This window comes from Notechis scutatus, chromosome 2, assembly GCF_049901735.1.
Source record: "Notechis scutatus isolate UNSWTSFEM ecotype Mainland chromosome 2, rNotScu1.2, whole genome shotgun sequence".
Taxonomy (NCBI): domain Eukaryota; kingdom Metazoa; phylum Chordata; class Lepidosauria; order Squamata; family Elapidae; genus Notechis; species Notechis scutatus.
Genome location: NC_142010.1, coordinates 100,767,904 through 100,791,617, shown reverse-complemented (window position 1 = coordinate 100,791,617; position 23,714 = coordinate 100,767,904). Strand labels below are relative to the sequence as shown.

The following is a 23,714-nucleotide window of genomic DNA, read 5'->3' as shown; positions in this document are numbered from 1 at the left end:
ATACTTCTCTAGATTTCAGGAGATCCCCCACCCCACCCCAAGTCCTACAGAGTTGCTCCCTCAGCCTTTTAGGAACAGAAGGGGGAAAAATGCATTCCATCTCCTTGTTTTCAGGAACACAACTTCATCAAGCGTTATGAGACACTGGAAGTGGATGTGGCATCCTGGTTCAAAGATGTCATGGCTAAGACAGAGTCACCCCGCACGAGCAGCATCCTCAGCCAGCATCACCTGCCCTTCTTCACCAGGTAGCCATGTTGTGTGGCTGCTGTATCAGAGAAGGGGTCCTTGGCTGCCAGATCTTAAAAGAGAGAGCACCACAACAAGCACCAGCCTTCACTAGAACAACGCTCCAGTGGCATGCATTATTTGCTTCACCTGCTCAGTCACCCGTGACTGTTTTGTCTTCTTCAGTATTGCCAGGAAGAGATGGGTCCCAGGTCTGGTCTTCCTGGAATGGGATTACATTTCAGGGCCTTTGGCATTTCAGGCACCGCACCGGACAGCCCAGCTGTACGACGCTTTGGATGAGAAAGTACTTCCTCAGCCTCTGCTTGTATGTTTCTGAGATTGAGCATCCGCCATCAGGGTTGCCACCAGTGACAGCGTGCTCCCTGCTTGTCTCTCTCTCTCTCTCTCTCTCTCTCTCTCTCTCTCTCTCTCTCTCTCTCTCTCGACTGTGACCAGAGGCTTGAGGATATGCAACAGTGACGCTTGCTCACGCACTGTGAACAGACATAAAACACAAAAAGGAAAATAGAAAAGATATTTTTTTTACAAGTTATTTATTAAGTTTGGACTTCTGGTGCTGTGGGCTGCCTGCTGCCCCCGTTCACCAGTCTCTGCGTCATTACATGTCCTTTTATTTGTTTGATATTTTTTTTCCTCTGTGTTTTTGGATTTGTATTTGCTAAAGACAAATGGGGGCTGGGATAGATGAATTGGCTGCTGCTTTTATGATGCTGAGCTTAGCAGTTGCAGTTGTCTTGGTTTTGTTTGTTCTTAGGGCTTGCGGGTGGGGTTTCTTCCCTGGAAAGGAAATGTGTGCTAGATTCTTGCCCGAGAGTTACTCAGTTAAAGTAAAAAATTTCCCCCTCTTTGGTTCTTTTTGATCTCAGGGTTCCTCTTTTGAGTGTGAACAAAGTTTTGTCATTGGTGTTTTATTACCAAAGTGCATGTTTGGTGCTAGGATGAATGCTTCTTCATTTTCTTCCAGTATTTAAGAAAAGGAAAAGCAGAACTGAAAGATAATCCTGGCATCAATAAAGCCATTAAAAAGAGAGTCAGCCCTAATTATCTCTAACATAGCAGATTCTTCAAAAACAAACAAACAAAACTTGATAGCCACAAATTTAAGACCTCTGATCTGTTGGGGACTGATTGGTTTGGAGTCTTAACTAGTAGCAACAATGTATTTCCAATTGAGGAACAATCAGTTTTCTCCCTGAGGTCATGGGCTTGGAACAACAGCATCTGTAATGGATGCTCAATCTGCAAGCATAGATGTGGTCCTAAACAAGAAGGTTCAGTAAACGGAGGAAGTACCGTTCTCTTTTATTTCAGAATAGAGCTTCTTTTTTTGATAACGCTCTCCACAGGATAAAAGAAGAGACAGGATCCAGTCATTTAAAATCCAAAGACACCTTTTAAATTGGCCAACACTAACAAGTTGATGGAGGAGGAGGAACCAAGGTGTCTCAATCACTAAGGTTGTTTTGTAATTATCAGGCAGTTGGAGCCATCTGAAACTTGGGAAATGAAAGTTGGCCAGAGAGTTTTGGAAGTGAGTCAGGAAGTTATTTTCAGGCAGTTCCAAATTGTATCTTTTCCAAGGTTCTGGGGATAATATGCAACTTGAACCTCTAAATGTTGTCCTGAAGATGAGACTTGTTCCTGCTTTCTCCTGCTAGAAAAAGCTTGCATATTATGGCAGAGGCCAGAAAAGGCCCCACACAGTTTTATCCTCATCAGGAGGCTTTAATTGTGTAGGGCTGAGAAGGAAGTGCACTAGTAATATTGCTATTCCAGATACATTCAACCTCGTATCACCCTGAGATTAATACGTTCCGCATTCACTACATCCTGGCCATTTTGCAAAAGAAGCCATTGCGTTTAAAGGACTGAAGGAGCCAGGGGCAGAACCAGCGGAGGAGGAAGAAGCTTTAATGGAACCATATGTTCAAATTTGGTATATGGAGGACTTGGTTATTAGAGACGGGTTGAAATGAAATCAAATGGGCCTTGCTGAGGTTTTTCTCATAGAAGATGAACATGCAAAGCTTGCTGGAAAATATATGAATAATATGCAGGTTATAGGAATGCAGTGCTTTTCAAAACAAATCATAACAAAGATAGCAAAATGTCAAAGAATTTGGAGAGGAAACAGAATTGCAGGATCCAATCTGGATCGATCACCAGGACCAAAGGTTTTGTCTTCCGAGCTTTCGGACTTGTGTTGGAGCTCCTGGGACATGTATATTTGTCTTCATTCAGGAAACAGAACTGTTTGTAGAAGATGTAAATCACCTGTTCAGATGGCTGGCTTATGGTTACTGCTTCATATAGCACACTAATATCCCACCAGCTTTCATTATGACTATTAAGGTATTTTTCAGAAATTGAAAAAAGGCCATTTATGTTACACACCTTACAAGGCATAGGATTTGTGCAAGGAAGAATAGTGTTTTGAATGTGTTATATGAAAACATATGAGAGAAGATAGGAAGTGAAGGAAGGAAGGAAGGGAGGGAGGAAGGAAGGAAGGAAGGAAGGAAGGAAGGGAGAAGTGAAGAGATAGCAAGAATAAGACAGTGAGCTGAAAGAGAATTTATGGCTTAAGAAATAAGTTAGCAATAAGGAATGTATATTGGAAACTTTTATAGAAATTCAGTCGGTGAAACCAGAAGAAGGGTGTGTGAAAAGAAATGAAGAATAACTCATTAGGGAGACTTAAAGATGCTTAGCTTTCAAGATGTGAATTCCTTTAACAAGTTTATTTAGATTCACTTCAGTGGTGAATTTTTAATTTTACTTACTAAGGTAACTTCTAAAAACCTCTTTCAATTCAAAAACATGCTCTGAAAGATACTTTGGGCCAGTTTGGATATATATCCTATGTCCAAATTGGGTCATAATAACTTTGGCAAAATATATCCTGCTAAATCACAGTCAAGAGACCCAGAAACAAATAATGGCTCCTGATTAGAAAAACAGTATTTTTTAAAAAAAAATCCCTCTAGATCAAACATAATAGGGATAGAAATCTAAGATAAATGAAATTGGCTTACCAGTGAAATAAATGAGGACATTTAGACCCAGTACTTATTCTTAATTTTATGAAATATGGCTTTGATTTTCAAGATACGTTGGTCACAGTTAATTTTGATTTTCCATGTTCAGGTAATATGCATGGGTATGTTCTATATGACCATCAACCAAACATATCCATTTTCTTTGAGACCCAGTTAATGTGGCAAAACATAAATAAGCTTCACTTGGGAATCATTTAGTTCTCCAAATTTATTAATTCTATGAAGACACAAACATATAAACACGAACATTTGTCAAGATACTAGAAAAGGTCATTTTACTGTATTTTTAATTGTTGTGAATTGCCAAGAATTAAAAGGTAGAGTGGCATATAAACTTAATAAGGTTAGAGAAGAATAAAGAGTGTTTTCTAAAACCATTTTAGAAAGTAATGACAAAAGTTCACAATTTTTATGGCAAAACTGAGAATTAAGCAAAGCCTGAAATGCTTAAAAGTGAGAATAAAACAGATGCAGAACACAATGCGTGCATAAGTGCACCATCGTGCCTACCATCCCTATCGTCCCCATTTATTCGTACCTATTTCCTGTATTCTTACTCATGATTATACTTATACCTATTATCTTGTAAGCGATTGACAAATAAATAAAATAAAATAAACACAAAACAGCCCCTGGACATCTGTTTCCACCAGGGAGAGGGTCTGTTGGCTAAAAGATGTAGTGTAAAAATCATGGTAGAGCTACATTCATGGTGACTGATTATGAAACTGCATCGGGACAGTTGCAGTAGAATTCTCATGTGTATCAAATCAAAGTTAGTTTTATCTTAGTGACAAGTACTGATTTTTCTGCTACTGTTTTGTTCAGTATTTTCGCTCATTTGGTAGAGGAATTGATCTTGAAAAATAAATGGCAGATAAATGGAAAGCTACTGAAGCTTGGACATATGACACTCTGGATTAAGAATGTTGGAGAAGGTTCAGAGCATAGAGATATATTGGAGTTAAAAGTGAGTTTCCAATTCTAGGTTGAAGAGCACAGCACTGCAAGTGGACAGTGGCACTGGCTACGTAGAAAAAAAGAAGGATGTACAAAATTGTTTGCTGGAATACAAAGTTAAGCAGAAAGGTCCTGGATAGTTAACAGAAGTGTTGTCATATAAGCAATTGAATAGTGTACCCTCATTCTGGCTTTGTTGCTTGTTTTTCCATCTTGCTAGATTATTTATACTTAAGCAAGGTAACCATAGTAGTTGGTAGAGCACGAGTGATATATGATATGACAGCTGGTATTTTCACCCCTCCAAGGGGATCTTTACCTTGAAGCTAACAGTGAATCTGCATTCTGACTGCAAAGAATCTTTCAACATTTTTAATGCTCCAGTTCTTTTTAACTGTTTTAAAAGCAGTTCCCACATGAATTAATTTAAGCTGAACCAGTCTCTTGGAAGTCTTACTCAAACAATGAATTACAAGGGCAATGACGTTGTTAAATAACTGGATCATCTTCTTCATCAAAAGTAAGGTCTGATCATGAATCTCAGTTTGTGATCTCAGAATATTTTTTTGTAAAGAAGGCTTTTGTGTTTCTTTCAAATTCTTTTCAGAATTTGATAGTATTTATTTGCTGCTTCTTGGGACAAATGGGGGCCTATTGATTCCTATGAATAAGTGCCTTCTCTTCCCTCCCTGCCAAAAATACTGTCAGTTGCATTTTTAAGGTAACAGTATTTAAGTTACTGTTGATTGTTTCTTACATCACATTTTGTGATTGCTAACAGAATAGAATTGCTAAGAAAAAAGTTTCATTTTTCAAGATGCTTAAAACAATCAGTAGTTTTAAGAACATTGATTATATTCAGCTTACCTTTTCTACTGGGAGCTTGTAGTCTCTATCCTTTGGCTTTAAAATCCACATGACCACTCTGAAAGTCCTTTAGCTTCCCAGATGTGTTTGGGCTACATCTGTTTTCATGTCCTTGACCAGAGGGGGACGGTAGAATTTGTAGTTCAGAGGGTCACAGATTCCAAGTCTTCCAAGGCCTAGAACAGCTGCTTCTAGAAAGTCATAATTAGCCAAAATTATTAAAAACGTATCTAGTGAGATTATTTTTATTATGTGAACAGGGAAAGAAAAAAGTACTATCAATCTCATGGTTTTGTCATCCTTTCCACAGCAAACATTTTTTGATCATTGTAGAGGCTTTTAAGGCAGGCCTCTCAAACTGGCAGCTCATGGGCCAGATGCGGCATGTGCAGGCCACGCCCACCTCGGCTCCGCAAAGGCAAAAAAAATGTCACGATACATCACAATCTGGCCCGTGGCACAATCGAGTTGGACACCTGTGCTTTAAGGAATTAGACTGCTTTCTGCTTAAGTAGTTCAGCGCAATAAAAATGGGACTGAAGTGGATAATAGATGAAATATGATGTTGCTCTTGTACAGTTCTAGAACAGAATAATTCTTCTGTTATGAACTGCGACATCAATTAGGATTAAAGTTTCTACACAAACAGTTTTCTTAAATTAAAATTATATCCTTTTTCAGATGTAAGGAAAAAGTATAGAGAATTGTGGGAAAATGAATTGGTTCTGTTCATAAAGGCATATATTGTCATGAATTCAAGGTAGTTTTTGCTGTAGTAAGTTTTAAATAAAGGAGTTTATTAGAAATCTTTGTACAAGAAAGGTGCTGTTTTTATCCCTCATAAGAAATTCATATGGGTTTATTGTTCTGTTCCCTCTTGGATTTGAAACTTGAAGATATCACGGATTATCCTAAAAATGTTGGCCTCTAATAAAGCATGTTTCTTCCTCCTTTTGGTTTCAAGAGAAAGCAAGAATAGTCTCTTACAAGGAGTTTACCTGCCTTTCAAGCATGGAAGAATGCTTTCTTCCATCTCAAAGCAGTTAAAATACAGATTTCTTTTGTCAAGGTTCCAAGTAATAGGCCCATAGCAAGCAAGACTCCGAGGCAGGGAGATTCCTCAAAGAATAGCTTCAGAGTTGGCATCTTCGGTGGGAAGGACTTGGGGTAGTAGTAGGTTTAGGAAGTGTTAAAGGCTTTTTTCAATTGTTCAAAATATGGGATGATTTTAAATACGAAGAAGAAAAAGAAAAATGCAGTTTTATTGCATTTTAGAATTATTTTTTTAATGTATTGATTTAGAACAAATCTTTGTTAATGTTATTTTTAATCTGGGTGACTCAATGTTTACAATCGCCTGCCTGACATCTGCTCTTAAAGTGTGTGGGGACATTGGGGTTGGGAGGGGCACCTGTGTGCAGCGTGTGATGCATGCAATTCAAATGGGGATTTTAAAACAAAACTGTAAAAAAATCATGCCAAAGTTAAGGCAGAGATTAGCTGGATAGATGGTTATATTCTAGGCATTAGCAGTTCACTATATTCTCTATATATCATATATTATAAATTTGCATGTTAAAGTAAATAGAAGTAATTATCCTATACAGCAAGCAACTTTTAACTTGGATTCCTTGTAAATTTGGTCACCTGTCTTTATTCAGGGTTATCTGAACACCTTCTGTTTGATTTTTGTTCTTTGTTTTTGTTTTTGGTAGCTACTAAATCTTTATTTTACCACCATTTCATTAAAAGGGCATGATTTATCCAAAGTTTCATAGAGGGAGTTGAGAGCAGAGCAACTTGAGTTCACAGCCAGCACAAAAATTATGGTCAGTGAACATTTCCCCAGAGAGTATGTTTTTCTTCTTCGCTGGCCTGTTCTGCTGGAAGCTACATGACAAAAGTATTGGAGGACTTTTTGCCATTGAAGGCACCTGCTCAATATTATACCCTTAAGAAGGTCAAAAGATTTCAGTTTGGCTTTGTTTGTTCAACTCTGTTTGCTCTGTTGTTACTTCCAATAATTAAGGCTACATTTGTACACATTTATTTATTGCCCACAGGGAACTGTGTGTTGTTTTAATTTATTTTTTTAAACTTCCCTTTCTTTCACTTCGTACAGAAAATGTATTTTTTTGTTGTTGATAGCATTCACTAAATAATTAACTGTCAAAGAGGAAATATGGGACATAGCAAATATACTGCAGTTTTTAGGATTTTGTTCTGATAAATCCCAGCACTGATCCTTTTCCAAGAGACTTGTAGTAGTTGAATGGTAGTTAGACATGACAGGTTTTGGAATCACGTAACTTTGAAACCCCCAGGGTTCAGTGTCCCATCTTCATGCTGTTCAAGGGACCCAAAAAGAAATCAGCTTCTCAACAAAAGGATAGGGAAGTAGAAAACTTTTTAAAAAGATTGGCTGACAGATTTATGAAATTATTTATAGGCAGTATTGGGAGAAAACGCAAGATTGGAAATCGAATGCTCATAATTACGTAGAATTTCCAAACTATATTGAATCAAGGGATGTTGTTTTGCACCCGTAATTTAAGCTGACGTTGAATATATTTGCCTACTTGCTTTTAAACTTGTAGAATAGAATAAATACAGTGTATTGTTACCAACAAAGCTTTTAAGAAAAATATATATATATTCCTAATACAGATGATCTCCCAAAAACCTAGTTCACAAAAGCAAAAACCTGTATAGTTTTGTGGGAGAGATGAAGACTCATGTGATAACTGTAAGCTAATGGGTAAGGTGATAAGAAAAGATGAAAGAAAAATAATCATTAAGATATAGGGTAAACATTCTTTTAAAATGTTATGGAAGCTAAACTGATTGGGGCAGAGATGCAGAGTATTTCCCCATGTCTTTAGTTTAGGAATGATGTTTTCCGTTATTGTTTCTGACAATTACATATTTAGTTGTAGATTCTGCGTTATTCTTCAGAGAATTTTGGAGAAACTGTTTCCTCTCAAAACTTTAAAATCACTTTGAAGAAGAAAATTTTCCACCTATTCTTCTTGAGAGGAGCTTTTTTTGAAAACAAAACAAAACACCACAATATATATTTTTCCATTCATGTTCTTTTCTTTCTTTTGTTTTAATGGTTTGATTCTAGTTCCATATTGGTGTTGAACAAGCCATTTTTTAAAAGTAAGGTAACGGTACTTGTACAAAAGTACTAAAGTTATTTATTTGGGCTGTGATGAAGGCTGAAATCCATTTCCAAAACTCAACCATTTTCTCAAATCACATGAATCTATGACTTATCCCAACCATGCCACTTGAATATGCCAGCAGTCTTTCATTCCATCTAATGTTTCATGGAATGTTGCATATATGCCTTCTTGACCTTGCTGAAGAAATTTCTCATTAGCATCCTATATTTCTAGGGGCATTATTACAAACATGAAAACTCAAGTGCCAACTGTACTATTTGATGTTTTTATATTAGGGTGGGGTTGACAGCAACTTCCCTAGATGGTACCCATTGATTTTGAAATTTTGTTTCAATTGCAAACTGTCAAAATCTCACGAGATAAGTAAATTGTGCAAAATCTGTGGGGTTGCATAAGAATTTATGAGGTTTGGGCCATTCAAAAACATAGCTACCTGTTATAGCATTGCACAAAAATCCACATTGGTACTTGCCCTGAAAAGGTTGATGGCTGTAGCAATCAGATGTAGAGTATTTCCACAGAGCAATCAGCACGTAGTCTTGGAGTGAACATTACAGTTCACCTGCAAAAACAAGAAGTCTTGAGTTTTGGTTTGCTCTTCTAAGACTTGGAACACACATATGGGCCCACTGAACAGCTTGTGTGGTTGATTGAGTTTATGGGTTGAAAAAAAATCAGAATGCTAGTTTTCCATTTAAATAATAACTGTGTCTTGAATTTTAAAGATTATTGAAGAGAAATTTCAGATGTCTTCAATAGTCTGATATGAAACACCATTTTGTGTCCCTCTGTTATAAGTGAACCATCCTGTAGGTTCAATAAAGCTATATAGGGCAGTTCTGATCACCTATTTCATCTTATTTGTTTGTTAGCCATTTCTCAGGTTGGGCTCACTGTCCTGAATCCCATTGTCTTATTACTTGGCATGTGCAAAGTCTTAGAACAAGAATTTTCTTACACAGTAGTAGTCATCATCCTTGTTCTATACTGTAGCCCAAACAGTTTGCCAGAACTATTGTCTGCCTCCAGGAAGTGAGGTCAGTCTGGTCCATTTGAGTGGAACTTTGGGATTTAAAAATACATCAACAATAGTGTAAAGAACATTCTTCATTACTTTTGAAAAGCTTTTTTTACTGTTTGTACAAACCCTCATAGAAGCTTAAAAACAAAATAAAATGTTCTTTCCCTAAATGTCTGTGTTCATTTTACAAGTTTCATCTCTTGTTTCCAAAGATGTTATTCCCTGATACATGCACTATTCAGCAAGGACTCTGGATAGAACAAAGGGGGCCCAAGTAATTGCTGAAAAATCTCATGGTTAAATATCTGCTAAAATTACATTGCTGCAAATGGTTTGCAAAACGTTAGGGGCCATCTGTGAGAGGATATTCCACAGAATTCAGCCTGTCAGGGAGAAAACCTGACACAGACTACATCCCATGTATCTCTTGAGGTGAGGACACCCACCTCTGGCTTGTGACCCTATTTTCTATATTACTTTGGAGTATGTGTCAAGTGTAATTTGTGAAGCAACTACAGAAGATCTCTCAACATTTTTTCAAATGGAGCTGCTTGGAACTTGGATGCTTCATGGATGCTTCATACTTAGCTTTTAGTTTTAATAGGAACACTGTGGGTCAATATTCATACTTCCCTTAAAACACAAGAATCAAGCAGCATTAGATCATCCATGTGTTGGAGTGCAAAACAAGTTCAAGGTTCCTACATAGGACACAGTATGCCATAATGCATGTTTTTAGGGCAACTTAAATGGTGTCCTTGCGTTCTGTATCCAACTCGCCCACATCATTGTCAAGGAACACCAGGAAGGTGGTTTTTGTCCTGGCAACGGATGATCAGGTATCAAGATCACAGAGTTTTTCCCTTTGGACTGGCAGCTGCAAGGCAGGAGTGCCCTTGAATGGGGATTACCTAAAAAGCTCTGTTCAATAATTGGACAGCTTATAAGTCTGCAGTATCTGTACTCTAAGCATTCTGTTCTGCACCAAGATTTTAAATTTTGAGAAATTTTGCAACACTGCCCTTTAATGCCCAATACTGTTTAATTTGTGGCCAGATTTAGGTGTAGTATGGATGATGTTCCCTAATCCATATGCCTTCCATGTATATTATAATGCCAGCCTTCTTTAGTACCCATTAAGGTACTTGGTGTCTCAGCAGATGGTAGACCCTGGGTGCTCTTGTCTGCATTCAGAAAGTGAAGATCAGACTAAATTAGTACTAGGATGGAAGACCACTATCAAATACCAGGGATGTCAGACACATTGGGAAGTTACAGAAAGGCAGATTTTAATTCAATGTTTAAATCAACGGTTTGACACAAAAACCATTCACCCACACAAATAGGCTTCCCTTTACTGAAGGTGTACAAGCACAAATTAGACAGCAATCTTTCTTGACTGATAGAATTGGAGTTCTACAGAGCAGGGGGTTGTCTATCCCCCTTCCAGCTCTGGAACCCCATGGAAAGTGTCTGTAAAAAGAAAAGTGCACAGAGTTCTTAGCAACAATCCTGTGAAACCAGGAGTTGAACTTGCAATGCTTTTGAGAGGTCTTGAGCTGTGTCATCTTCATCTTCATTAGAGGTTCTTTAAAAACTCAAGTGTTTATTCAACCAACTTATATGGCCACCCGTCTCACTGAATGTGACTCTGGGTGGTGTACTGGGCGACTTACAATTAAAACAATGTCCACTCCCAACCCACAGAGTTAGTCCAGAAGGATGCCATTGGTGATACTATCGAAGGCTGTCGAAAGGTCAAGATGGAAGAACGATGTACTATCCCTGCTTTGCTTCTGCCAGGGATCACCCCTAAGTGCAACCGATGCTGTTTCTGTCCCTTTCCCAGGCTTATATCCTAACTGAAATGGGTTCAAATAATCCTCTTCACCTAGGAGCTGCTGAAGCTGCTGCACAACTACTTTTGCCATGACTTTCCTAAGAAAAGGAGATTAGATACTGGATGAAAATGGTCCGATGTGGTGGGATCCAGCAATGCCTTCTTGAGGAGGGGGCAAACCAAGCCTCCTTAAGGGGTGCAGGAACAATTTAATCATTGTTATAACCCAACCATATAACATGACATTTATATTACTTCCATACGAATGAGAGCCAATAGATTAGGGAAGTGGAAAAGTTTTAATGTATTTCACTTGCAAAGTACATTTCACATTCATTTTGTGATGATAAGGGAAGGGACAAATTGCAAAATCTGCTCACTGGCTAAAACATTTAGAGGTCATCGAAGCATCCCATCAGTGTCCAAGTCAAAAATTGAACTCGGGGCAGAGAGTTTTCCAAAAAGGATTAGTTAGAGAGGATAAATGGCTAATCACTGCATTGCTGCAAAATAAAATGTGCTGTGAATTTTATTGTACTAAATAAAATCTTCAAGGATGGTTTATTACAGCAGGAGAAACCTTGGCCTACCTAGTCACATTCTCCAAGAATAACTGTACTCCACTCCGTTCAATAATAAAATGATTTTGAGATAAGTTCAGTTCATAAAAAATTATGAAAGATAGGAGAGACAAGTGATATAAATACTGGAAAAGCATACATATAAGTTATGGTACTTCTTCCCCTTCTTTCACAACTTTTAAGATTTTGCATTCAGAGAACAATCACACAGAATATTTTCCAACAGAGAAAGTTGAATATTATTAAAGTCCAGTGGAAACTTTTTCACAAAACTAGAAACATAGGCGAATGAGGCAAAGCACATTACTGCTGTGTAGAAATATGGGATGACCAGAAACTGAGCCACGAATGGACTATATATAATGAGGGTACAGCCAGAAGTGGAGCCAGTGTGGTAGAGCCTAACAATGTGACCATTAAATCTACGTATACAGGTCTCTGAAATCTACACCACCCTATGGTATAACCAATGGTAGGACTAGACAATCTGTCCTACTGTCCTGATGTTGTAAAGCTCCCATTCTCATGGGACTTTCCCAGCCTGGTCAATAATAGAAACTGTAGTGCAGCCATATTATGTTCCCCACCCCTGCTTCCAGGTGCTTTGAGGTGCATCTTGCTGCGTGATCATGGACCAATCCCCTTGTAGATTGATCTTTATTTTGACCTTGGATTCTGCCCCTGAGGTTTCGAAAATATGAATACAGTGCAAAACGCCAGGCTATTTACTTAGTTTCTGTCTGACACACACCCAAACTCATAAACTCACACAATCAGAACCTGATCTCTTTGCTGCTTCTCATAAATTATTTGATGCTCTTTGACCCCAACTAGTGAGCTATTGAAGCCTTATTATTATTGTTGTTGTTGTTGTTATTCACAGTTTGAAGCAACTTGATTACCTGCAATGTCTCCTTCCAAGCCCAATCTTACAAGTGTATGCATGCGTGCGTGTGGGAGGCAGCATGTCAGCCTGAGCCAGAATGCATCACTTCAGGGGGATCAAGAAACTTGCGAATGATGCTCAGGAAGTTTCTTCCTTTGCATGCCTGCGTTAATCATAAATCCAGCTATCTCTTTAGTGACGCCCACTTGGAGCTTAGCTTTTATGCTCCTTATTTTGTGAGGCATCATCAGGGGAAGCTTGCTGATTTAGTACCTCTCAGCCACCACTCGTGCCCTGCCTCCGAATGGAGAAACCAATGCAAAGAGGGATAAAGAGGGAGAGAAGGAAACGGGAACGTGGATGCTTCGGGTGGCAGTGCCCACTCCTTGTCTTGGGAGCACTTTTCCTCCACCGCCGAATTCCTTTACAAATCAACAACTGCCACACTCTCCATGCACCCTCCCCTCCTCACTTGTAATTTGACCCTCCCAGAGCCCTACAGTTATTTTTAACTTTCCATTGACCACTTAATTTTCATGATTGTTAAATCATGCCGGCCTGGGGACAAGAGGCACAGACTTGCCCATGATTTCTGCATCTCCTGAAGCAGATGGCACCCTCCCACCTCTTCTTTCCTCCTCTTCAGTTCAGGTGGCATTTGCTTCTTCAGCTTTCCTAAACAGTGCCTGGCTCCAAGGGGGCACTGAGGCCGCTCTGCTGAGGAAGGTAAGAGTCTTTTTTTGGCTGGGTCTCTCCAGGGTCCTACTTGCTTGGCCAGCTGAAGAGCGTAGCGCCTCCCTTTTCTCCTGCTATCCCCAATCATGCAATCTTGACGCAAGTTCACTCCAAAGCACAGCAGTCCGTCTTCTGCTTTGCTTCCAAAGCAGCTTTGAAAGGTGGGAGTGATAAGTGAATGACCTTGGAGGAAATAAGAGTCCAAAGGAGAAAGATTTTGACCACAGGTGGGAGAGAAGGTGGGGGCACATTTGGGACATGCGATATGTCCCCTAAGATCTTGAGCCCTTGCAAGCACATGCTCAAGAAGGGCCACTGGGAAACCAGCTGGAGGGGATAATAAAGATTAAATGGACCAGTGAACTATTGAAAGAAGCCAGCTTCTTCACCTCAAAAGAGTTAATGATTTGTGGGATGCTTTATGGAGAAGTGTAATCCAAATGCACATTTCTTGTACACAACCCTAAAAGCCTAAGTGAGCATAGAATCTATTTCATCTTTAGTAAGACACTCAGTACATTCAGGTTTGGTGTGGCTACATCCTCGTCTATGGAGGAGAGTGAAGGTTAAGAACTACAGGTAGTCCTTGACTTATGACCACAAATGAGCCCAAAATTTATGTTGGTAAGTCAGACAGTTAAGTGAATTTTGCCCCATTTTACAACCTTTCTTGCCACAGACGTTAAGTGAACCACTGCAGCGGTTAAGTTAGTAACTCGGTTGTTAAGTAGATCCGGCTTCCCCGTTGACTTTGCTCAATGGAAGGTTGCAAAAAGTGATCACATGACCCAGGGACACCGCAACAGTCACGAGTCAGTTGCCAAGCATCTGAATTTTGATCACATGACATGAGGATGTTGCAATGGTCACAAGTGTGAAAAATGGTCACAAGTCACTTTTTTTCAGTGCTATTGTAGGGTTACTAAACTGTAAATTTTGAGTCAAGGCATACCCTGTAAATGACTTCCATTTGAGACTATTTAGACTGAAGTTTGAAGGACAATTTTGGGTAGTATATTCTGAACTCAACCCCTAGAGAGACCTAAGAAAGATTGGATCATTGGGGGCCAGAGTGAGGATGTTTAACTTTGGGGCTAATGTTTCATTTTCTCCCATAATGCCTGGCATTGGCCCCTTATTTAGTGGTAGAGCTTTTTCATGCATCCTGGAAACTAAAGGTAGGCTGAAAAATATTGCAGACTTTATCCAGGTGGTGGTGGTGGTGAAAATGGGTTATATAGCCCTCCCCTCCATGGGGACAGTGGAGCAGAGGCGTGTTGATATGGCTACAAAAGAAGATCAAGGCCAGCGGGGGAAACGTCTGCAAGCTAATCCTGGTAATTGAGCTAGCCAAGGCCTTGGCCAGGATTTAAGGTCCAGAGATCAATAAATATGCCGGATGCACACGATGAAAAGATGCGCTTCATTTATAGGTATCCTGCATGCAACAGGCTGGTAAGAGGAGTAGAGGCTCTGTACGAAGAGCTCTTGGTGGTGTGTGTTTTTAGTCATTTATATGTTTGTACTTCAGGTAGAGAGAAAAGAAGTAGAAAGGTAAGTGCTTAGTGTCTTATCTTCAAATCTGAATGTGAAATTAAACTGTCTAGGAATTTGAAACAGCTTGGAGGTTATGAATCATATTTTCCTTCTTCCCTCATGCTTTCTTTGATTTTGTTTTCATACATAGGTTGTGACTAGTAAAAATCTACAAGTACCAATGATGTGTGGCAGTTACCAACACATCATTTGTCGATGGAGATGGTGCTTATTGTTTGTCCTTTGGACTTGCTCTGGAACAGGTAAAAATGAGGTTGCTAAAATTCAGCTGTCCCAATTTTTAATCTACAATGAGTGATTTGTTAGGGCTGATGCACTCTGTCCAACAGAGGAGTAGAGGTGGGGAGTGTAATATCCCATGTATTTACCAATCTAGTATGGCTGTAGTATTATTTATGCTTCTTATTATCCTCTTTACTCTCATCTATTATCGGTATTATTATGATGATCATCATTATTCTGTTATTTTGCATGTACAATGAGAGCTTCTGCACCAGAGACAAATTTCTAGTGTGTCTGACCACACTTGGCCAAAGTTTTCAATTCAATGCAATTCTTCTTTTCCCAATGATGTCTATCATGTTATTTTTGTCTCACTTGAGCAGCTTGAAAGCTCAAACTATTTCTGACCACAGTTATGAAAAACTAAATGGACCGTGTACTAGCAACTAGGCATGCAGGAGACATAAAATCTTTCAAACTCTTAAGTACAGAACACTGAAGCATTTTTTATGTTTGCATGCATAATCAAAATATTACATATTAGTTTGCCATAATTTCTTCAGTAAAGTATATATGGGAGTTTTATTCTTAAAATTTCAGCCGGTACAATTTAAGCTAATAACAGTGTGAACTGAAATTGGGAGGGTGTGGTTATGCTGCCAAATATCTATTCAAGGTGTATTCGTGTTCAATCTGGGGCCACAATAGTTGAGGGAGTTTTTTTTCTCAAGTATTCCCTTCCAACTCTTTAAGATAGGGTTGAAAGAGATATTGGGACATCAAGCATCTAAGGGCAGAAATCCAAATTATCCCCAACAAATGGCTGCCTGGTTTCTGCTTAAACACACCAACTGGACAGAGACTACCATTTGTTTGGGTAAAAGATTTCACTTTTGAACTGCTTTCACTATTAAGTATCCACCTACTTGAAAATTATATTAATTACTTCATGTTCTGACCACCAGAGCATTACAGATTATCTCTGGGTCTTATTCTTCTGTCCCTGAAGAAGATTGCCAAATGCCAGTCTTAGTCTCTTCTTCTTAAAGCAAACATTCTCAGAACTTTCAGTCATTCTTTATGGGACTTCATTTCCAATTTAGTGACCATCTGCATGGCTTTACTCTGAACCTATATTAATTTTTCTTTAAAAAAAAATTTGTATTGAATTTTACACAGTTAAAAACAACACAGATATAGAACAACACAACAACAAAATAACACAAATACAATTTTTACAATGTTGTGACATCTACTTTTCTAAATCCTTCTTAAAGTCTCATGCTCAAAACCAAACACAATACTAAAGATGAGATCTGATCAATGAAGAATGATATGGAGTTGTTACTCCCTTGATTTGGAAACTCTACTTCTCTACTTCTCATACCTAAAAGTACGCTTCTGTTTTTGGAAGCCATTGACTCAAATTCAGTTTGCAATCAAGTGCTCATCTCTCTTTACAAGCACTTGATACCAAATCCGATATCTCTCATCCTATGCTTGTGCATTCGATGTCTGTTTAATAAATGAAGAACTTGCCTATGTCCCTGCTAAATTTAATTCCATTATTTTCAGTCAATTTCTCTAGCTTATCAAGATAATTTTGAATTTTTATTTATTTATTCATTATTTTTGTCTTCTGAAGTGTTGTCTACACTTGATCTGAAAATTTAATTGAAATTTTCTCTACCAAAGTATTGATAAAATATGGAAGATACAAGGCCCAGAACTTATTTAGAACCTCTACAATTTGATGAAGAATCATTGATGAGCATTTGGGGTATGATTTTTGAGCTATCTTTGCTGAAATCATGATATAGTTCTCACAATCTGTTAAGAAAACTACCTAATTTTTTTTAAAAAACTATTCAAGATTAATAAAAGAGAATCTTTAAAAAGTGAGACAGTTTATTAAGACTTTTTGACAGATTCCTGCTGAATTCTGATCATTGTATTTGGGAGCCCATTGTATTTGGGAGCCCATGTCAAGTTAATTGTTTTCTTTTCAGAGGAACAGTATTTGATCTTCTCCAATCATTTGGCTCTTCATCAATGCTACAAGATTTCTCAATAGAAAAAAAAGTGCCCAGATTGTCACCACATTTTTTTCAGTATCCTAAGATGTAATTTATCTAGTCCTGTAATGGAACTGCATTCAAAATAAGCCATTATTACCTGAGCATGTTTGTAGCATTTTCAAGCTTCACAATTCAGCAACGCCACAATTGCCTAACTACACACACCCTCTTGTGAGGGAAAAAAAACCTAAAACAAAAGTGTACATTTCTGCCTTTTCTTAGTTATTAACATTTGGTCATTTTGCAATTGGTAATAGGCAGTTTTTCCCTTGAATGTTTTATTCTGAATGAACTTGAAGGAGTCTTCTTGTTCATAGCATCCTCTGCCAATCTCAACTCAGCTAAGGATTTTCCCCCCCACCATTTTAACCCTTCCTGGCTACTTGTGTAGTGACACAAATGTACTGACAAGTACTAACTGCATTTTTAAAATGGTGACTGTTTTCTACCTTCTTTTTATTGTTATTGACACTTCTGTTTTCACTTTTCCCTAAGCTTTTTCTGTACAGAAACATTGTGCTCTTTGGAATACTTTGCAACTGTGTTTCATCAATATTCAGCTTTAATTAGTATATAAATCTAACAAATAAAATGGATTTCTAAAATCAAGAATTTAAGATTTTGTTAGTATTGTTCTTTAAAATTCCTCTTACTTACATTTCCTTAGTTGCTTCTTCTCTACTGATTACATAAGTTCAAATTAATAAGAAGATCCACTACTTTAATTTGAACTTAATCAATAGAGATGATTAAAATAGTGGGTCTTCTTGTTCCTTTTCCTGATAGAGAAACATCAGAGATAAATGTTAGGGGTTTCCTGAAAACAATTGACATGTTTTTGTCTCCTACAATTTTGTTAGGGTAATTGAAGTCTTCTATCACTATACCTCATGCCTCTTTGATAGATTTGGAGTTTGCTTTTAGAAAGCAACATCCATCTTTTATTTTTATCTGGGCAGGTGAAAGTGGGCTCCAAAAGTAACACTGCACGCATTAATTCCTCCGCTTATTTTAACCTAGATCAGTGGTGGCTAACCTTTTTGGGCTCCTGTGCCAAAAATTGTGCATGCTCGCGCTCGCATGCCAGCACCCAGAAGGCAATGTGCACCCCCCCACACACATCTCCTACGCATGCGCGCGTAATCCCACCCATCCAACTGCCGCCCCCTTTCCTGCACCGCACCTCACAGCTGATTTTCGGCCGGTTTGAGGCTTTTTTCGGCCTCCCAAAAGCTTGAAGAAGGCTTCTGCAAGCTTCTACAAGCTTTGTAGGCTGAAATCCATTTGGTCACTTCCTGTTTTTCCGAAAATACCAGAAGTGATGAAACGGGGCTAGACTTCAGCCTACAAAGCTTGTAGAAGCCTGCAGAAGCCTTCCTCAAGCCTTTGTGGGGCAGAAAAAGGCCTCAAACGGGCTGAAAATTAACATGCGCAGTGAGGTAAGTTTGCCTGCAGTACACCTGCCAGCACAAATGGCTCTGCGTGCCACCTGTGGCACGCGTGCCATAGGTTCGCCATCATGGACCTAGATGCTCTCTACAATATCCCTGAGTTCACTCTTTTGGATATCTTGGGAGGTACGGGTACTTTTAGCAACCAGCCCAATGCTTTCTATTGTTTAGGTTCCTTTTAAAGGAGTGGTGTTTTCTCCTCAGCTGAAGTGTAGCCACTCATTGTTCTAATCCTTTGACTTGTTCTTCAAACTTTCCTATAATAGATTACTGAAAATATATGCCAGGCTGCTTTCAGGCAAAAAAAGACACATGACACATTGCAGATGCAGGTTCTCCTCTGGTAATTTTCACTTAGTTTTTTAAGCTAATGCCAATGGAAGGCCTCTGCGTCTCCTTCTCCTTCTTGGGCTCTCAGATTAGCCAAATATGGACTGTGGGTTTAAAGGGTAAATGTTCTGGGGACCCTTCCTTAAATTCCATTCTTTGCTCAGTGATAGGAATGTCCTTTTCCAGTATTAAAAAAAGGCCTTTTAATATCTTAATGTTTATTTTATTAAATATTACATTAATTTAATTTAAATTGCAAAATAATTATTACCTTTCTGCTCTTTTACTGCTTTTATGTTAGGTATTTTGAATGCGGTTCTAAATCACAATTTTAGCACTTGCAAGCTTCGCTAGAAACTTTGTCCTGAGGGGTGGCATATCCATTTTAAAAATAAATATATACTGGAGGTGTCTTTTGCACTTGGTCTCCCCCAAAATATGAAATAGTACATATAAATGACCGCATTGTGCTGGTTTAATAATTTTCTGTTTTTGTAACATTAACACAAGTTTACAAGAAGTCTGGATCAGTGGTGGGATTAAAAATGGTTTACCGCCGATTCGGTGGGCATGGCTTGGTGGGTGTGCTTTGCATGTGCATGCATGCTTTGTGCGCGTGTGTGGCAAATGCGCACTTTGCGCGCACGCAGAGGCTTTCCTACTGACCTCCTCCTGCACTCCTGCACTCTCCCTGTCTCTTGAACAGCTGACGTGCAGCAATCCGCTGTGCCGTGTGATGCAGCTGAGCATCAAAAGCAAGAAATAAGGGTCAGTATGGAGCTGAGGCAGGTGGGTGGGCCCAGCAGCTGATCACCGGAACGAACTGGTTCCCTCCCAAGTGATCTTCGGAGCTACCAGTTCGGCCAAACCGGTCCAAACCGGTAGAATCCTACCCCTGCGTGGGAGGCTGTATTTTAAGGCTGTGGGAAGCAATGCAGCTGGAGGGCTGTAGATTACATTTCCTGCTGGAGGGTGTCCTACAACATTGACATGAATTGCCAGTGACTCCAGCAGCGGGACGCAATCTAAGGCTTCAGGAGTAATTCTTGAAGAGAAGGTGGGCTCCTAGAAGTCAGGGGCTTCCCCAGGCAGCTTCTTTAATGCACTTTCCTCCAGGCAATGAGGCAGAGCACATCTGTGAAGCCAGCAAGTGGGGTGGTTTTTACAGTATCAACTGGGACAAACCTGAGGAAAGTGAAGAATGGATTTAATACTTTGCTCTTAAGACGTGCTTAAGCCACCTCCCAGAATCCGATATGTTCTGGGGAGCAGAGTCTCTATTAACCTAGAGATTGCATCTAACTTGTGGAGGTGGAGTAGGGGAGCAGAAGAGATATTTCAAGAGAGGCTGCGTGGCTGGCCATCTGTCAGGCCTCTGCAGCTGTGGATTATCTTCAAGGCCCTTTTCAAACCTGGCATGCTGTGATTCCTGCTTTACTGGAAAACTCCCTCCCACTCAACCACAATATTCTCTGTCTCTCTCGCTGACCATTTCTTCGCTTTTCTAAAAACACCTAATAGGGGATTGTCAATAAGGGGGCTAGAAGGTGAAATTTCCACTACTCCTGCTATCCAGCCCTCACATTAGTAACTTGTCCTCTCCACCACTCTCATTACCAGAATAGACATCAAAAGCTGGTGTCACTTTGAAAAAGGGAGCAGGTACAGGACAGTTTATATTACGCCATATTTGAATGTGGAATTAGTAATAGTAATTCTTCTGATGGAATAATGAAGGAGAATGAGAAGGAAAAAAGGAAAAAAGGAGAAGGGGAGTAAGATTTATTACAGCTGCTCACTCCAAAAGACTCTGGGTGGATCACATCATCAAAATATATAATTGAAACAGATAAAAACATAACAACCAAGCATAACCGCCAAAACTAATAATTAAAAATAAGTATTAAACCAGAATAGTTTAAAAAATGGAGACTTCACTGACATCCTAATCAGGTCTGGTCTTAAGACTCTTCCACTGCAATGGCACAGGGGAAGTGCCACAAGAGGACAACTTTTGAGTGAGGGGATCCCGATTACACCCACTTTGCCCAAATGTAATTGGCTGGCAGAACAATTGTAGAAATAAGGCATTACTGTATTGTGTGATGGGAGTTCCCTTCTTTTACCTTTTGTAAGCAAAAGATTGGAAAGCATAGATGTGGATGTAGCGGATTAAAATGGCCAATAGATGCTGGGTAGTTTCCAGTCTCTAACTGGGTCATCACTGCAATCATGCTAAAGCTGCAGAAATCACGCACAGAGGAAAGCATATGTTGGAAATTTTCCATCAATGTCACAGATACTAAATTAAGTGGCCTTGGTCATGAGTTGGAGATGAGCCAAAGGCTGCCTCATGAAAACCCACCCTTGGATGATGGTCCACAAGACATCTTTGAACTTCAGAGAGAGGGACTGATAGAGGAGGCTGTGATCTAAAGCAGGGGTCCCCAAGGAAAAGCTCACCGGAAGCACTTTTTCATCAAAAAAAGATGGTGGCGCCCAGCTGATGCCGGTACCGGGCCGCGGCGCCCGGCTAATGCCGGTACCGGGCCGCGGCATAAAAAAGGTTGGGGATCACTGATCTAAAGGGCAGCAAAAGTAATTTTCCTCACATTTTCCAGAACTGTATAAATAGACTGAAAACATATTGTATAAACAGTATAAACTTGCTGAAAATTTGTCCAGTGTTGGGTTTCAAGGTCCTTCTAATGATGCCAGCCACAGTTGCTGGGGAAACATCAGGAAATCTGTCTAGACACAGTCACTAAGCCCTGAAGCCCAACACTACTCAACAGATGCTGGCTGTGAAAGTCTAAACAAACGTGCTGAAAGTTTCACATGATTATATACTCAAGCCCAGGAAAAGACACAGTTGCTTTAAGGAGGCACAAAGGAGTGCAATGCAATACTTGTTCCAAAATATTTCTGTATCCGCTCTGAAGTGCTGCACACCCCTACATCATCCAGACATCACTCTAGCAATTTCAAACCTTAGTTACTGCTCTATTGGCACAGCATCAATGATATGTGTTTTTTTTTCCATTTGGCTGGGAAAAGCCATAGAGCCAATAAGTTGGGATGTACCAAGTTCAATGATTAAGTCTGCTTCCAAATTGTTAGCAGCAGAAAAATATAATATTTTGTTTAAATTCTCTTTCTTTCCAAGAAAAAGTTTGGAATTTAAAAATAAAATTATACATAATTACAGAAGGCAAAATAGGGGAGGTGTTTGAGAGAAACCCAGAGGCATTCCCACCCCAAATATATCTGATGTTCAAGATCCATTAGGAAAGAGAAGCAGAGAAAAGGGATACCAGTTTGCTTGAAGCCCTTCATCACAGATCTGGTCTGGGTATAATTAACTGAATAGTTGGAACTGGATATAATTAGCAGAACCCCCTGGAGCGGGTAGGGGAGAAAATACAGGTTGACTTGCATGATCTAGTAGCTGAATCCTCAGAGAACAGCAACAGCACTTGAGCAATTGAAAGAGAACCCGTGAGCCCTGCCCCCTTTCTGCCCAGTGTTTGCTCCATTCCTTGCTTTTCTTGCCCTCTGCTCTCCTTCATTGTCAGATGTTTTCATATTCTTCACATGGCAGCATGGAATAGATGTCATAAAGAAGTAAACAAATTTCTAAGTTCAAACTCCTGACTGCTTTGGCATAGATTCTGTGTCTGGGAATGAGGAGAAACAGAGTGAAGGCAGCTTTGGCACCAGAGGCACAATCTCTATTTTGCTCTGCAGTTGCCTGGCACCATCTCACTTGTCTGCCTGAGTCTGCCTCCACCTCCCATCCTATCCTGGGCTTTCGGGAGGTCTTGCGAAAAGGCAAAGGATGCACCAGCCGGGGACTCTCCTCCACGGGCCAAGAAGTGCACATCATCAGCCTGCGCAAGGGAGGGCCTGCCAACGCCCAGGTACATTAACACTGGCTAATGCTCTGCATGGTATGGCTGTCTCTGACACAGCCCCCACCTTGAAACTGGCTTAGATTGGGAGGAGTGTGAGTTCCCACAAAATCTTCTGGTGTGGAATCTAATAAGAACTCGGATCTAAGCCCTACATGTCAGGGGGCCAGGTGACCTGAGGAATTGCCTTATGCCCATCACATCAGCCATTCTCACCCAGTCAGACAGGGAAGCTATGCTGTGGCCCCCTTGGTTAAAGATTTCAGTGGGTGGGGTCAGTTGGCGGGGCCTTCTCTGCTGTTGCCCCTGCCCTCAGAACATCCTCCCTCCCCTCCCCAGAGGAGTGGTGGTCCCCCTCTCTCCTGGCCTTTCAAAAGAGTCTGACAACTTGCATGGCTCTTGCGGAGCAGCACACAAAACTCTAGGGCTGGTTGGTGCCTTAAGGCCTTCCACCTGTCTTTTAACTTTTAAATGATTTTAATTATGTTTCCACCTGGCTCCTTTTACCCATGCATTGCATTTTTATAAGGTTTTAATACTCTTATGCTTTTAAACTGCACACTTCCCAGAGTTACACCTCTGAGAGTAAGATGGGTGGTACCTAAAATTTGATAAACAAATCAATCAATCTATAGGAACTGAATTCCAACAAAATAGAAAGCACAATAAATGCCCAATTACAGTCCTGCAAGTCTGGAAAAGGAATTCCTCTACTCTCATCAAGTGGTAATGTAAGCAATAAAACTTTTGAAGGGCGACCCTAACAGTTAAAATGG

At 39.7% G+C, this 23,714-nt stretch overlaps 2 protein-coding genes across 7 annotated transcripts in view; both read left to right on the top strand.

Annotated features, from left to right (window-relative positions):
• The window catches only part of MAP2K7 (mitogen-activated protein kinase kinase 7), a 37,144-nt gene extending 27,627 nt beyond the window's left edge, over nucleotides 1-9,517 (top strand). Inside the window, exon 11 of one of the 2 annotated variants that reach the window (XM_026676907.2) lies at nucleotides 115-9,517. In XM_026676907.2, the coding sequence (XP_026532692.1) occupies nucleotides 115-252 (138 nt within the window). In that variant the 3' untranslated portion in view covers nucleotides 253-9,517. The remainder of the gene's footprint in view (nucleotides 1-114) is intronic. The other variant, XM_026676906.2, reaches the window with a different exon arrangement.
• A 3,400-nt stretch (nucleotides 9,518-12,917) lies between these two features.
• Nucleotides 12,918-23,714, top strand: part of LOC113418237 (transforming growth factor beta receptor type 3-like) — a 32,301-nt gene continuing 21,504 nt past the window's right edge. For 2 of the 5 annotated variants that reach the window (XM_026677020.2, XM_087955560.1), the window contains exons 1-3: nucleotides 13,165-13,380; nucleotides 15,077-15,188; nucleotides 22,775-22,947. In XM_026677020.2, the coding sequence (XP_026532805.2) occupies nucleotides 13,240-13,380; nucleotides 15,077-15,188; nucleotides 22,775-22,947 (426 nt within the window). In that variant the 5' untranslated portion in view covers nucleotides 13,165-13,239. Of the gene's footprint in view, nucleotides 13,381-15,076; nucleotides 15,189-22,774; nucleotides 22,948-23,714 lie in introns of all 5 variants that reach the window. The other 3 variants (XM_087955562.1, XM_087955561.1, XM_087955563.1) reach the window with 2 other exon arrangements.